The sequence below is a fragment of the Candida margitis genome (genome assembly GCF_024628925.1).
Source record: "Candida margitis strain CBS 14175 chromosome Unknown scaffold12, whole genome shotgun sequence".
Taxonomy (NCBI): Eukaryota; Fungi; Ascomycota; class Pichiomycetes; order Serinales; family Debaryomycetaceae; genus Lodderomyces; species Lodderomyces margitis.
Window position 1 is genome coordinate 83305 of NW_026261803.1, and position 15331 is coordinate 98635.

The 15331-nt window shown below is 39.3% G+C and overlaps 7 protein-coding genes across 7 annotated transcripts; 1 reads left to right on the forward strand and 6 right to left on the reverse strand. All coding sequences in view use genetic code 12, as the record gives it.

Moving 5' to 3' along the window:
* Window positions 1-234: 234 nt before the first annotated feature.
* CANMA_002282 (ubiquitin-protein ligase) lies at window positions 235-2646 on the reverse strand (the record flags this gene model as incomplete). Its single annotated transcript, XM_051814333.1, has 1 exon — window positions 235-2646. The coding sequence occupies one exon, from the start codon at window positions 2644-2646 to the stop codon at window positions 235-237; it is 2412 nt and encodes an 803-aa protein (XP_051672067.1).
* A 613-nt stretch (window positions 2647-3259) lies between these two features.
* PGA25 (Pga25p) lies at window positions 3260-5458 on the reverse strand (the record flags this gene model as incomplete). The annotated part of the gene is made up of 1 exon (XM_051814334.1): window positions 3260-5458. One exon carries the CDS (start codon window positions 5456-5458, stop codon window positions 3260-3262), a length of 2199 nt encoding a protein of 732 aa, XP_051672068.1.
* Window positions 5459-6861: 1403 nt separating this feature from the next.
* On the reverse strand, window positions 6862-8172 carry CANMA_002284 (uncharacterized protein; the record flags this gene model as incomplete). Its single annotated transcript, XM_051814335.1, has 1 exon — window positions 6862-8172. The coding sequence occupies one exon, from the start codon at window positions 8170-8172 to the stop codon at window positions 6862-6864; it is 1311 nt and encodes a 436-aa protein (XP_051672069.1).
* Window positions 8173-9188: 1016 nt separating this feature from the next.
* CANMA_002285 (uncharacterized protein) lies at window positions 9189-9566 on the forward strand (the record flags this gene model as incomplete). The annotated part of the gene is made up of 1 exon (XM_051814336.1): window positions 9189-9566. One exon carries the CDS (start codon window positions 9189-9191, stop codon window positions 9564-9566), a length of 378 nt encoding a protein of 125 aa, XP_051672070.1.
* Window positions 9567-9695: 129 nt separating this feature from the next.
* Window positions 9696-10289, reverse strand: HET1 (Het1p; the record flags this gene model as incomplete). The annotated part of the gene is made up of 1 exon (XM_051814337.1): window positions 9696-10289. The coding sequence occupies one exon, from the start codon at window positions 10287-10289 to the stop codon at window positions 9696-9698; it is 594 nt and encodes a 197-aa protein (XP_051672071.1).
* A 269-nt stretch (window positions 10290-10558) lies between these two features.
* On the reverse strand, window positions 10559-11689 carry CANMA_002287 (uncharacterized protein; the record flags this gene model as incomplete). The annotated part of the gene is made up of 1 exon (XM_051814339.1): window positions 10559-11689. One exon carries the CDS (start codon window positions 11687-11689, stop codon window positions 10559-10561), a length of 1131 nt encoding a protein of 376 aa, XP_051672072.1.
* Window positions 11690-12618: 929 nt separating this feature from the next.
* On the reverse strand, window positions 12619-15048 carry VID27 (Vid27p; the record flags this gene model as incomplete). Its single annotated transcript, XM_051814340.1, has 1 exon — window positions 12619-15048. The coding sequence occupies one exon, from the start codon at window positions 15046-15048 to the stop codon at window positions 12619-12621; it is 2430 nt and encodes an 809-aa protein (XP_051672073.1).
* Between the last annotated feature and the right edge of the window lie 283 nt (window positions 15049-15331).

A 15331-nucleotide genomic window follows, 5' to 3' on the forward strand; every position in this document is an offset into this window, starting at 1 on the left:
CAGGAAAATTAGCGACTTCGCGCCGCAAAATTCTATACGATATGCATTGAGGAAGAGTAAGTCCTATGTTTAATGTGCATGGTTAGGTTTCTCCACTTTTGCAGTATGCGATTGGTCACGGTAATACGAACTGGCCGTGGATGCAACATCTATTAGAGAGGCACAAAAGAGGAAGCTTAGCGGATATACAAATCGCTTAAACCCTTCACTATTATCCTCAATTCCACTATATATCTATATTGGCGGTAAACTTGTTCGACAAACTGGGCATTGTAATTTATACTTCATCCAACTCTCGAGACAATCGGCATGGAATATATGGTGACAGGGAGTGATCATATACTCCTTTTGCGCAGCGCCAGAATGGTGTTGAAGATTTTTCTTCTTTGAATCGCTCAAATCGTCGTCCTTCACTAATATCGGTAGAGTGACCTCCGTCATGCAAATCGGACACGTACATTCACAATCAACAAATTCTTCAGCTCCGCCCTCTGTATTAGACTCCAAAGTGGTTTGCGAGGATGTTTTTTGTTTGAAACTGGCCAATAAATCACTCGAAATTCTGCCTTCTTCCAAATCCTTCAAACTCAATATACGATGGTAATCATAAGCTTGTGGTAGCCATTTCTCATTGATCCAAAATCTAGCACCAAACCTATGTTGCAATACCAATGCCCCCAATTGAAGCAAGACCCAAATTGTAACTAAAAGACACAAGTATGGATCATATCTATGCTTAAACGGGTTCGCCTTGTATAATGCAAAATAGTAAATGGGTACGACTCTGATGATGCTACTTCCAATGATAAACTGCCACGTAAATGAATTCCTTCTGTTCTTCAATGTATTACGCAAAAACTGTGGCACCCAATAGGAATTTATAAACACCAAGCAAACATACTCAAATATTATTCTATACCTGCGTCTCCACTCAAAAGCGGAAAAGATGAGGAACATAGCAATGATGGACAATGTAAACCCTGAAGCAAATATCGAATTGCTGTATGAAGTTTCTTGCCAAGCCGTATTGGGTTCTGTCGTTGCTTGCTGCTCTTGTGCTTGATCTTGTTGCTGCTGAGCAGGTGGATTGGCTACAGGCAAAAGAGGGCCCTCTGCCGGCTCCTCAACTGGTTGAGCTGTAGGAGTAGCATTCGGCGAAGGTTCTTGTCTTGACCCTCTCATAATCTCCCACCATGTAGTTCCACGTTCATTGGCCTGTGTTGTCAACACATTAACCAAAAATCTCATTTCAAATACGCCACACAGAATGAATGCAATAGTAGCGACACATGCTAGAAGCAAATACAAATCACTAGCAATCGTCGACAACAACAACGACATAATAGCCAATAAGGAATCCTCAAAGCCGAAAAAGTACAAAGTTTTGCTTGATATCACAGACAACTGTCCCGGAGTTCTTGCTGCATTCACTTGATTGAAAATGAGGTACAACTGGAGCGAAACCAACACCAAGAGACCAGTCAATATATGTCTCACTTGTTTGTACCAAACCTCAACTTTTTCCCCGCTGAACGGAGTTTGCGACTTGTTTGTTAAAACAATCCCACAATTAGGCGAGTAGATAACAAAATCTTTGACAGACAACTGGGGTAATGTCTCAGGTAAAGGTTTCCCACTTGGGTTTTTCAACTCGGCATCAATATATCTCAATTCATCATGAGTAAAGTTAGTCTTGTTAAATTGCATAAATGCAACCATCTCGCATTGGTCAAATGCCTTCAAAATGGAAGCATTCATATCGTCCAAAGATAACGTTTTATCCTCTTGCATGCTGTTGTATTGACTCACTAATTTCTTTGCAATTGAAAAGTTATCTTCATTCATCGTTAAATGGCTCAACCCATACGACCCATAAAACTTGGCTGAATTTGATGTGGCTACCAACGCGCCAGTGTTCTGGTAGTATACTGCATCCATTTCGATCGTATAATCGTTAACTTCTTGATAATCTTTCAAGTTTAAATCAATCCTCACAACAACTGCATCGCTAACGTGGTCGCTCTTATTAGACACGTGAAATTTAGGCTCGTTGAAATTATATTGAAACGCTCTAATACCCACCGAAATCAATCCGGGGCTAGTGATATTTCCAATTTTGGGTGTTTCATCCTTCTCCTCTTTCTTTGCTTCTTGTTCTGTAGTTGCTCCTTCTAATCCCATATCTTCGTTACTTGTCCTCTCATTGTAATACTTTTTTAAATACTTTGGTATTTTCTGTTTCACTGGCTGTACGTGAGATTCAACGGGCACAAACTCGCCATGTGCACTACCGGATATATTCAACATGTAAGCTTTACCATTGTTCCTTTCCACTCTGTCCTTTCCCCAAAAATGCTTTACCATATCAATTACTTCATTAGGTAAGATCGAATATCTTTGATCCTCAATCCAAGGATCATCCTTACTGAACTTGTGCACGGGCCAATCAGCTACGGACTTATGATTGAGATAGTCGTCATATGAGAGCTGGTACCCCGTGATGTTTCCGTAGCCCAGGTAATACTCCGAGCTGTTTAGCATCTGCAGCGCCTGACTGGCTTGTGATTGGAACGTTGCTAATGTTTCTCTCTCAATGTCTGAGCGAGGTTCCTCATTCCCAGACGGTAGGGAGAGGAATATGAACATGACTATAAAAAATATTATAGTTCCCCTGTCCATTGCCATCTTGGTGTTGTCTCCTGTTGCTATTCTGTTGTGGTCTTGTGTGTCAAAGGAAAAGTACAGAGTGTAGCGAGGTAGAAGATGTTTTGTGGAATTTTTGCCCTTGTATATTTTTGCGCTACCGTGTGTCTAGCCCTCGGCCCATTCAACAGCTAGTTCACTATACCTCATAGTTTCAGCACTATACTTTCTACACTTATAAAGCTTACAAGGTAACGAATCACATACTCTCTATTTTTGCTTTTCGCTAAAACTTTGATAAGAAAGGTGATATAAAATTGCTAAAATAATTAAATAAAATTAATAAACGTGAAGAAAAGGTTTTTGTTTTAGGTATCAACTATTCAAGGCCAGAACATGATTTCAAAGTATGTATCCACAAATTCAGACCACTTGAACCGATTATAAAAATAAGCAACTTATCTGGAATAATAAAGAAGAACCGAGCGATATTTGACTTTTAGGCAACATCGCATTTGGTAAGCACGCAAATTATTGTAACTTCCATTTCTTACACTTCTAGTGGGAAGGGAAATTATGAGTAGCCTCTAACTGCCTGCAATTTACAAGCTCATAATTATAATAACAAGTATCCGGCAACAGCGATAAATGTGAATAAACCAGCATTCATTTCTGTGGCCCCCAAACGGTTAGCAGCATTGGCAACTTGTGAGACTGCAGGTTGCTCAGTAGAAGCAGCACCGGAAGCGGTGACAACAGTGTTTTGAGTAGTGGTGACAACTGATGCTCCAGCATTCTTCAAAAATCCATATGTACCGTTCAAAGACGAAGATGAAGATGTAACTTGGTGAGTAGAGCTTGCAGTGGCTGTGGTAGTACCATTTTGTTTAGGAGAGGTAGTAGTAGTCTCTTCACAGTCGTCTGAGTCATCATCATCATCGCCACTTGAGCTGCTACTCGAGCTGCTACTTGAGCTGCTACTTGAGCTGCTACTTTCGTCTTCACAGTCTTCATCATCGTCATCATCGTCTTCGTCGTCGTCACAATTTTCTGTTGTAGTTGATGTCAGTGTCGAAGTGTAGGTGTAGTCGTCATCATCACTGTCGTAACCGTCTTCACCTGGGCAAACAATCTCGGTTGGGCTCAACCCTGAGAGGTCAGTTGAACTTGAGCCTGAGGAGCCTGAGGAGCCTGAGGAGCCTGAGGAGCCTGAGGAGCCTGAGGAGCCTGAGGAGCCTGAGGAGCCTGAGGAGCCTGATGAACCTGATGAACCTGATGAACCTGATGAACCTGATGAACCTGATGAACCTGATGAGCCAGATGAGCCAGATGAGCCCGATGAGCCACTTGTACTTGTTGAAACTGCTGCCACTGTGGTTGAAGTACAGTCTTCATCGCCCTCTTCAATCCATTCCCAGTCGTCATCATCTCCTGATGAGCCACTAGAACTACCAGAGCCACTTGATCCGCTTGATCCACTAGAGCTAGTTGATCCACTGTTAACATAATCATCATCATTGTCATCATGTGGGTAAACGGTTTGAGTAACAACAACGGTAACAGTGGTGGTTGAAATTTGTCCACCGGGAGCAACGGTTGTACATGGAACCACAGTAGTCACAGTATAGTAAACCGTTTCTTCGCATTCTTCTGGTTGTTGAGTGACATAAGTGGTAAATGTTTGACCAGCTCCAGTGTATGTGAGTGTGACTGTTTGAGCATCGGTCACAGTAGTACCACTAGTGACTGTAGAAACAGGGTCCTTTGTTTGACGGGTAGTAGTAACACCAGTTGTTCCACCGTTGGTTGGATCATTTGTAGTGGTTTCGCAATCAGTTTCATCATCATCTTCTTCACTTGATCCGGAAGTGGTAGTTGTCTTCGCTGTTGTAGTTGGATCAGCTGTTCCAGTTTGATTAGCAGTTGTGGTTTGATCAGTTGTTCCTCCGTTTCCACCATTTGTAGTAGGATCTTGAGTAGTGGTTTCACAGTCAGTTTCATCATCATCTTCTTCACTTGATCCGGAAGTGGTGGTTGAAACACCAGCAATGGAGGAGTTGTTTCCAAGCAATGAGCTCAAGAAGTTACCAGATGTAGTAGCAGTGGTGGTTGGTGTAGTATTACCTCTTGTTGTAGTTGGGACGACGTTGGTATTTGAGGCTACAGAACTGGTTGTTTCGTCTTCACACTCTTCATCGTCGTCATCTGGTTCAGATGAGCTAGAGCTAGAGCTCTGAGAACCAGTTGAAGATGGCAGTAAATTACCGATAATACTTGAAAGGAAATTCCCTCCGCTCGAAGTGGTTGAATTTGGACTTAATGAAGATTGACTACCACTCAATGTTGAGACAGTAGCATCCAAACTATGTGATAACGATGTCGACTCACCAGCAAGGGATTGAGGGTTACTTGAAGTTGATGATGCGCCAGGTAATATATTTGACAAAATTGAGCTAAGACCTCCTTGAGATGATGGTGAAGCTGAGTCTGATGTAGCTGGATCAGATGAAGTTGGACTGGCGCTAGCTGTGTTGGAAGCAGTTGGAGTTGTTGCTGAAGGTGTAGTAGATTCGTCTTCACAATCCTCTTCGTCATCTTCTTCAGAAGCGGCTGACGATGTTCCAGAACCTCCACTGGTAGTTGCTGCTACTGTTGCAGCTGCTGCTGATGCTGAATTGGCAGCAGCTGTAGCTGTATTTCCAGTAATTCCGTTTATTATATCATTGAAAAAGCCTCTCTTCTGTTGGTGTACTTCCTCCGCATTGGCAAAAGCCATCAAAGCCAAACAAATTGAAGTTAACGTTGACACTTGCATTTTCAACCTTTCAAAATTCTGACTTGTAGTTCTAACGTTAACGAAAGTATGAAATGAGAGTCAATTGCTGATGGATTAACAAAGATGAGGTGAAAGATTTTCCAAGGGCCAGGAAAAAAAAGTTATGAATAATTGATTTCTTGAACAAACTATACTTTCTTATTAGTTATAAATGAAACATTTAGGGCCCTGGATCTCATGGTTAGTTGTCAAGACATTATTAACTTGTTTTGGTTGTAAAGGATTTTGGGGAACACACTCTTTTCTCAATTCGGTAAATTTTGCAGCCTTAGATTTTGTGTTAAATTTAGTGCGGTACTGCCTATAAGCAGAAAATAATATTTTTGTTGTTGCGTATTGATGTGTGGGTGTGAATTAATTTCCTCTTTGGGAAGTAAAATTAAAAATGTATAGAAGGGGAATTGGACACTACATTTTTTTCTTTTGTAGCACAAGCGACGAAGATCTCTTATTTGTTTATTGTCTCTTTCCTAACTTGGGGCTACAAACTAATAGTACTCGTCTATTTCAGTACTGCACTTCAGGCGTTGGTTAGTTGTAGGCATGTTGTACTATCCGACGTTGTTCAGTCAAAATTGAAAACGAATCCTTAGGAATGGTGCCGTGGCTGGTACTGGTGAATTGGTTTGATTGTTTGCTACAATCTCTTAGCTACCCAATCCTTAACATGTTCTTATCTAGCTCTCGTCACCAGATACAGTAATGCTCTTTGAGTTAGTGGGTCCTCATATTACCTGTAGTGTTTATTTTCTATTCTTCATCCTGCGTGTAGTGGTGTTATTATTGTAAGAAAAAATAAAAAAATATTTACTAAATTTGGTAAAGAAACTTTCGACTCCAAGGGGTTCTTTGTGTTCTTTTGTAAACTAATAGTTCTTAGATTCTTCTGTCAATAATGAAAAGCCCTCTTCTCCCTCTCTCACAATTACCCCGACTCGTCTAGGTTTTGTCCCATAGTTACGAGAAACTAATAATAGATGCAGCTGAGTATGTCGGGTTTATTAAAGGAATTTACTACAAAAGCGCTTAAGATGGAATTTGCGGTTCCATTTTACGGTTCCATTATGGAACCCTCTCTTTAATAGCCGATTTGTGGAGGTTTTTCCTTTCTTACGTGTATAACTTCACAGGCCAATAACAGACTTGGGAATAAACAGTAGCTAAACTATACTTTACTGGGTTATAGATTTGCGTAACAGCATATGATTACGACTATATATTGCATTTAACAAAAGAGGAAATAAATCTTTAAAGCCATCATTGTAACACGATGTCGTATATTAAAACAACGGACATAAATCGGCTAAACTCGAACATTTAAAGCCTGGTGAACTAAAAATCGGGTATTAATTACATCCTTACTTTTACCTTACCTTTCCAGGTTAAATAAGGTTAACGTAAGGCAAGTCAGACAAAGTTTCTGCTCTCTTTGCCTTTTGCGCAAATTCAGCTTTTCTTTTAGCAATGACTCTGTTGACACTCTTTCTAACGAGTTTCTTGATCTCCTTTTGTTCCGACAAGCTTCTCTTTAATGACCTCTTTGTTGCACTACATTGTCCTTTGCTAGCACCGTTTGAACCGCCAAAGATTGAACTGAATAATGTTGTGAAAACGTCGGAAATAAGATCTGAGAAGCTAAAGGACGATCCACTGCCACTCGATGAACTGGAAGAACCACCAAATAATGAGCTCAACAAGCTACTAAAGAATGATCCTGATGATCCACTTGACGAAGAACCTGAAGAATTGCTGTCGAATAAGTCATCAAAGATCTCACCAGCAAAACCCAATAACGAGCCAATAATACCCTCCCCAGAGAACAGGGTTGAATTTCCATCAAACAAGTCAGCAAAAATATCTTCTCCAAGTCCTATAATATCAGTGATGAAATCTCCGCTTCCTCCTGAACTAGAGCTCGATGAAGATGTAGAATTAGAAGAACCAAAAAGAGCGTCAAGTATGTCATCGATAAGTGAGCCAGTGCTGGATGATGATGAAGATGATGAAGCCGGACTAGTAGTGCTGGAGCCAGAACTGGAGCCAAACAAGTCGTCAAAGATATCACCGAGTAGAGAGCCACCGGTTGATGTAGACGTTTGTGATGTAGCAGTTGTGTTTCCTGAGCTTGAGCCAAAGAAGTCATCAATCAAGTCACCTAACGAACCACTTCCAGTTGAAGTTGAACCACTAGCTGTATTTGCAGTTGTAGTTGCTTTAGTTGCTGTAGTTGCTGTAGTGCCTGTGTTTCCTCCAAAGATGTCACCTAATAAACCATCGAGAAACCCTTCTGAGGTTGTCGTCGATTGGCCAGTAGATGTAGCAGAAAGTGCTTTGCTTGTAACACCGGTAGTTGCTGAACCTGAACCTGATCCAAAAAGATCGCCAAGCAAATTATTACTGGATCCTCCAGAAGTTTTAGATTGACCAGTCGAAGCACCAGTAGCTAACAAAGTTGGCTGGGTAGTAGCAGTTGTTCCTGTAGCAACTCCTGTAGTTGCTTTTCCGGTAGCTGTTCCTGTAGCAGTATTGGTATTTTGCAAACCAATTGAGCCAGCTGCACCACCCAAAGCGGTACCTGATGTACTTGCAGTTTGGACTGAGTTAAGGAAATTAGATAATTGTTCAGCGTTATCAATCGAAGCAGGAGCAGCAGCGGCCAAAGCAGCAGATAGTATGAGTGTGTTGATTCTCATGATTCAAGTTGTGTAAATTTGAAGTATAGCTAACAAATGGTCTTGGTTAAAAGGGTGTTTATTTCCAAAGAAAAGAATGAATAGAAGTGAGTATAAATCTAGGTTTGCCCAAATTTTTGATCTCAAGAGGAAGATCTATCGATGCTATATATATATATATATACCATCGCCATTATGGCAAAGCTGATCCCCTTTGCACTCTTTGTCAAAAGGTTGTTTTTGGTTTTGTTCGTGCTTATTTGATACTCATTTGGTCCCAAAAGATCAAAGAATTATCCTAATTGGGAAATTGTTGAAAGTTTGACAAAATCTGTAAGACAATCAAATATCGCGCTACCTGTTCCTAATTAGGCATGTCTATAAAAATATATATATATATATATGTAAACAGTTTGAGTAACGAACTTATTGTATTAGACATATAATGCAAGGGGAATGAGGCTTTTAGCCTTTCTTCTGAGTGTATGGGAATTTATTACCCGACTAGGTGATTAATCAAAGTGGTTCTTCCACAATGAGATGGTTAATGTAATAGTGAAGCTCACAATCACCTATTGTTTTGACTAAGGCTGTGATGGTAGCGGATCTTTGAGGAAGTTCCGCATCCGCATTAAAAATGAATTACTACAAAGATGTTGTTTTTCCCAACAGTCTCAACTTCTTAAATAGAGTAAACAGTAGCTCCAGTACAAAAATTCCCTTCAATATTAGATGGCTATGTCGTTTTCATCCTATTCACAATCTGAGAAGCTTGTGCTTCTCCTGAAGTAAGCCACTATATTTATCCAAAAGCCTTTTAAGAATCCATAGTGACACATCGTTGATGCTTAATGGTGCATGTCTTGGCGGGCTTTGCTTCAATCACCTTCGCAATTTCTTTCCAAGGCTTATTCTGTATGCAGGATGGATTTTTTGATGAAGAAAAAAAAACCAAATCGTTAGAATCATTCCAATGAGAAGCCCCTCCACACAAGGACATTCCCCACCAGAATCGATCAAAAGCCTAGCCATAAAAAATGAGACCTTCATTAGTACTTCGAGTAAGACCACGTCGTCCAGAACGTCCAAACCAAACCCCGCTACTCCCTCCTTTGAAATTATACCGTGCCATACTACGAGCTCATGTACATAAGTTACCTCAAGAATTGCGTTATTTAGGTGATCAATACGTGAAAAAGGAGTTTAAAGATCATAAAAAGATTGACAATCCTTTGCATGTAGTTGGGTTCTTAACTGAATGGCAGGATTATTTAAAACAGGTTGATGGGGGGAAATGGCTTGATGGGAAATTGAGCAAAACAGAGTTGGATAAGATGACTCCTGAGCAAGTGGGCCAATTGTATGAATTGATGCAAGCAACAAAGAAAATAGGTGAGGACGAAGTGCTGGAATGAGATAAGGGAGAAAGTAGAGGCAAATAGGAAGTAGAACAATAGAACTTCCAACAGTACAGTCTAAAGATTTTATTAAAATGTCAGGTCGTATTTATCGTAAACAAAGATTATCTCCTCTCACCACCTCTATTATAATCCTTTCCCGTAGTTGCCTGATGCAAAGAAGTCAAAAATGATTTTGACAATGTTTTCCAAAGCTTCCAACCAAACCTTCAACTGTTCAGCAACTTTAGCTTGGTCAGCTCCCAACTTGGCAAAGAAATCCTTTCTATAAGGACATGCTTGCATGGCCAATTTGAAAACTGGCTTAACTAACATACCATGGTACTTGGACAACGTTTTACCGTATGCATCAGTGAATGTTGCTGTCAACTCTTTTGTCGGTTGGTCAACTGTTTCTCTCATTGCTTGGGCAGTGAATTGTAAACCTCGTGATAACCACAATAAACCTTGCGTGGCAGTTTTAGTCTTGGTTTTCGATTCAGTGAGAACCAAATCCTGTAAAGTGGATGAATTCACTGGGTCTTCTAATAACTTCTTGTGGATCTTGGCTATGTTACCATTCATATCATTTTTAACCACGACAAATGCAGTAGATCCCAACAAGTCAAATAACTTAACAAGTGATTCGGAGGCTTGTAAGAAATCGGAGGTGTCGATTTTGCCGTCGGTGATCTTCACGTCGGCAAATGACTTTTGCATTTCATCAAAGAATGTGGACATGTTGGAAAGTGGTTATAGTTAGGGTAGATCTTTGCTAGTGGAGTAATATGAAAAGATTTAAGCTGTGTGTGTTTTTTTGCTGGTGGTGGGAATGTTGACGAATTTTTGATTCTCCATTCATTTCTGTGTTGAAGAAAAAAAGAAATTACTATAACGCGTACGACTACAACGAGGCTGTAACCAATGATACAAATTAAGAATTAAAAAGGTATATTATAATGGATACACAGACGATGACATCAAGGCACAAATTCTATAAGGGGAAGGCCTTACCATTCGAGTTTATCAGCCCATTTGACTCCTTTGTTCTTTGTTAAAGGCTTACTACTATCTTCTCCGTCAACTAGGGTTGAAGATTGAGACACAATCTCTACTCCAGCATCACGTGCTGCACTTTTGGCGTGTTGTTTCTTGAGCCTTGCTTGATAATCTTTAAACTCCTTTTCTGAATAAAATCCAGTTCGTACGCCCTTTCTTGCTTTATCTAGTTTGAAATTAAACATTCGTATTATTGCCATTTGATGAGCATCATTAGAGTTTGTAGGTATTTGCACAACTTCATTTTCATGTTCAGGAAAAGGTAGTGATTCATTAGTGCACCCATTAAGTTCAGTAGCGAAATCTGTTGCTTGATTAACTAATCCTGTCAGTGACTCAATAAGGTAAACTTTCGCCTCCTCAATGCTAAGACAAGATTTTGATGGCATAAGGGATTGGTGTCTTGGTTCGCATGGGCCTCCTGAAGGAGGAGGAGATGGCCTGGTGGCAACTTTAGCTGATTGGTTTTTGAATGGCAGGAGCGCTTTTCTCTGAATATTGTTGGTTTCAACCAATGGTAGACTTTTACGTCTACTCAAAACAGGTGTCTTTTTCGTCACTTTGTAAGGTTTATTTAAATTTTCCTTGTTATCATTATTATGTATTCTAAAGTACTCGCTTAATTCGGGATTGATTTCATCAATAGGTCGTTTAAATCGATTATTGAACACTCTGGTCCTGGTCACGTCATCCAACTCAAAGTTGACTTCTTCCATCTGGTTCCATTCCACGCAGTTGAGAAACTTTTGGTCTGGCGGTATCACTCTATAATCGCTTAAATTCCGTATAGTATTGCTTCGCCGTTGTTTGACAATGAAATTGTTTGTAGCGTCAAATAGCTCATTTGTATATCGATTAGTGCTATTCTTGTTTGGTGGAAGGCATATTCGCATGTTGTCCAAGTGCGGTGGTGCTGATTTGGGCCTTGCTGGTATCTGGGTATGATCGAGTTGTTGTTGCTGTTGTTTGAAATCCGCAAGCGGTAGAAGATCGTAATCGATTTCATCAATTTCATCAATTTCATCAATCAATTCATCAATCAATTCATCATCTTCCAGCAGTGACAAAAGTGTTCTTGTCATTATAAGTGGTTATTGTAGTATCTAGAGTCTATAGCTGTAACTAGCTGATGCTAGTCCTCTTTTCCAATTTGTTATGGGATGATGAATGGTGATTGTAATTCCTTTTTCTTTTTTTTTTGTATCAGAAGACGTTTGTAAAGTTTTTGTTTACGTTACAACCAAATAAGGCAATTATATAACGAGAAAGCTAGTAACTTTGCTTCAGTCAACAAAGGCATGTTTATTAGGCTCATAACAAGTCACTAGACACAGATTGGAGAATCTATACTCAATCGCTGCTCTACACATGTATTGTACTAGCTCCAGTTATTCATAGCGTCATGCTCCACCCTCTCTTTTTCTAGGTAACCTCCTTCATTAATTCGAAAGAAAAAAAAAAATACTCTAATTTACTTGCTATAAAACTCTTTCATCCTCACAGGTCCTACATGTCTTATGCGCTCTAAACGGCCCACATGACCCACTAAATAGATCCCACTACAACCCACTCGCCACGCCAGCCAACCGTAAACAATAATGAGACCACCACCAAACTCAATCCATGAATACTTGTATCGACTACTAATCGACTCCCCTGGCTTCAATAGATGGGTGAGTAAAATCCACGCAAGAATTAACCGTATCTCATATGACCATTATCCAGACTTGTCCCAAGTTAAAGAGATTGATGCTCATAATTTTAAACCTAGCAATTTACAGAAGATGAATGCGTTTAGGAAAATCTGGGTACAAGAATTGAAAGACAGTTTTAAATTTTGGTAGAAGAGGGTGATTTAGTCAAGAGTATATAGGGTGATAGACCTGCAGTTTATGGATCTATCTGCGGTTCTAATAGGTGAATTGAAATGTGTGCATTAAAAGGAAAGGATACTACATATTAAAAATCAAAAAACTATAAACTACGGTAATATATATTTGCTGTTGCTGTTTTATTTTTGAAACACTTCCTTGGGATCAGCCAAACTCCTTCGGCTAACCATCGCCACATCATCCAGCAACGCCGTAATCAATTGATTATTCGATCCATATTTGAAATTATCAGCAACAACATCCTGTTTATATCTTTTAACGACATAAGGCACAGGATCATTTGTCAAAACCTTCAGCAAAGACCATGTAATTATATAATTATCAGTCGATGAAATTATCGCAGTCTCCTTTTTATCTAAACCAGTATTGAAATATGCCCGAGAAAATTGTAATTCCTTCTTGTGATTGGCATTGTTGATGTAAGCTTCATGTTCGGGTAAAAGACGCAATCTCCTTGGTGTTGGTTTCTTGTCTTTATCAAAGTAAGCCGTGAATCCCGACTTACCTGCATTTTTCTGACCACTTGAAATTGCGGTATCAATTAACAAGATGTATGTTTTGCAAGTGGCCAAGATCCATCTACCATCTTTAGAAACATCAATGCCGACAATAGGATCTCCCAAAGTAGGCAAAGCCGTTTTGGCATTTACACCTAGTCGATCAAATAATCGAATATCACCATTACCTGAACCTAAAGCAATGTGGCCGCCTTCGGTGGTAGCTAATGTCTGGAATTGATTATTTGTGGTTTTATACTGTTTGAAAGTTTGATCATTAACCAATTTGATGCCTCTCAATCTAGGATCAATTTGGAAAAGCCCATTGGCAGAAATACCAGTCAATGTTTGTTGATTTGTCAATTGTGCAAATTTGGAGCTAGGAGCATACGACTTAACCAGTACATTATCGGAGATCTTCCATTCTTCGACAATTTTGCCTCGATTAAGATCCATCTTGTAAAGAGATTTATCATTGACATCGGGATTGGACAAAATTAAAAATTGATCTTCTTGGTGAAGCAACATCTTTTGTGGATTGAAATTGTGTCCCTTCAAATCGGTGACATTATTGATTGTTGTTTGGAAATTTAATGATTTGTCGCCTTGACTAAAGACTCCAATTTTATCACCACGAGCCACATAAGCACGATCTTTGTATCCAACACTCAAATAAGTGTTTTTGTCTTTTTTGCCAAAGTTTTGCAACTTCTCATTAAAGTCCTTTGCTGATTTATTATCCGATTCCGTATCTCCATCTTCTTCTTCGTCTTCTTCTTCGTCTTCTTCTTCGTCTTCTTCTTCCTCCTCTTCTTCTTCTTCAACTTCATCTTTATTGTCCAAATCCAAGTTTGAAAATGCATCAACAAAATACTCATCCTCTCCTTTATCCGCTCCAAACTTCTTCTTATTCAAAGTCTCATACATAGAAATAACAAACTTGTTTTGAAATTGAACCAAATCATTAAATTCGAGGAATTTCAACAACCACGAGTTTGCAACTATTTCACCCTCTTTAAATGTATAATGATTGAAAATAAACGAGATATGTTCATAATTAAAAGTTGGATTCATATTCTTGCTCACTGTTGCATTAATGGTTAACCCGTCACTTGAGGTGATGTACAACGTATGTTCCCATTTGCTCAAATCGATCAATTTCAATTCAACCGAGCTGCTTTTCAAAACAAATGAAGCCGTTGTTGAATCATACAAATGCAAGGCAAACTTTTTTGTTGAATAAACAACGTCACCCTTGGGCGATGTTGGTTTCTCGTTATCACTAGTTCCCGTACTGGAGCTGTTTATATCTTCCGTATCCACAAACAAATCACCTGCATCATGATCCTTCTTCAGTAGCTTGGCATCTTTAAAATCCGATTCATCTTCAGTGTGGTCCGAATCTGTCTCCTCTTCGTACTCCAAGTCATCAAAATTCAACAATTCCAGTTTAGGATTATGAATAAACTCTTTCAACAGGTTGACATCATTAATCCTGATTGAGCTTTCATGATACTTCTGCTCATATAAGCACTTGTAAATTGTCATCATAAATGATTCAAAGTCATTGTTTCTTATATCATCACTAACAATAAATTCAAATTTATCACCTAAATCTCCATTCAAATCCTTCCAAGCAATAGCTCTTGAGCTTCCATCAGATGCAATATCTTTACGGAAAAATCTGAGATCCTCAGTTATAGGAAACACCCACTCGTCTTTTGATGAATGTCTTGAGTCGTATTTAGCATTTGGCAGAACAATAGATGAATTTACCTCAATCTCATCTTCCTCATCTTCATCGTACTCATCATCGGAATAGTTGGAGTTGCTACTGAATTCACGTTCTCCTTCTTGGTACACCTTTGTTATACACAATTGATAGAAAAATGGTGTTGTTGTTTGTTTAATCGAGGCGTAGGCGTCATTATACAAGCATTCGATTTCTCCTTTTGGTGATTGTTTTGATCGCGTTAGGAATAATTTTCCTGATGGAAGCGAAGCAACTTCATCAGTAGATGTAGCTCCTATGAATTTTTTAATAAAATTCATGGCCAATAATGGAGCTCACTCGTTGGTTGCTAAAGGATGGAGATCCCTTAGACGACATAGAATTAAGGTGTAAACAAAAAAAAGTAAAACAAAGAAACCACAAAATGGAAAGACTATTATCGTGTACTTTGGATAAATTTTCGGAGCCTTTAGACGAGTAGGGGGCTGGGGTGGTTCACGTAATTTAGGTAGTGCCTGCTAACTGGAGTTTGATAGAGGAAGTAGAATATCAAGAGCGACAAGGAACACTTCGTTGCAAGACTTACTGAAAAGTAACACCAAT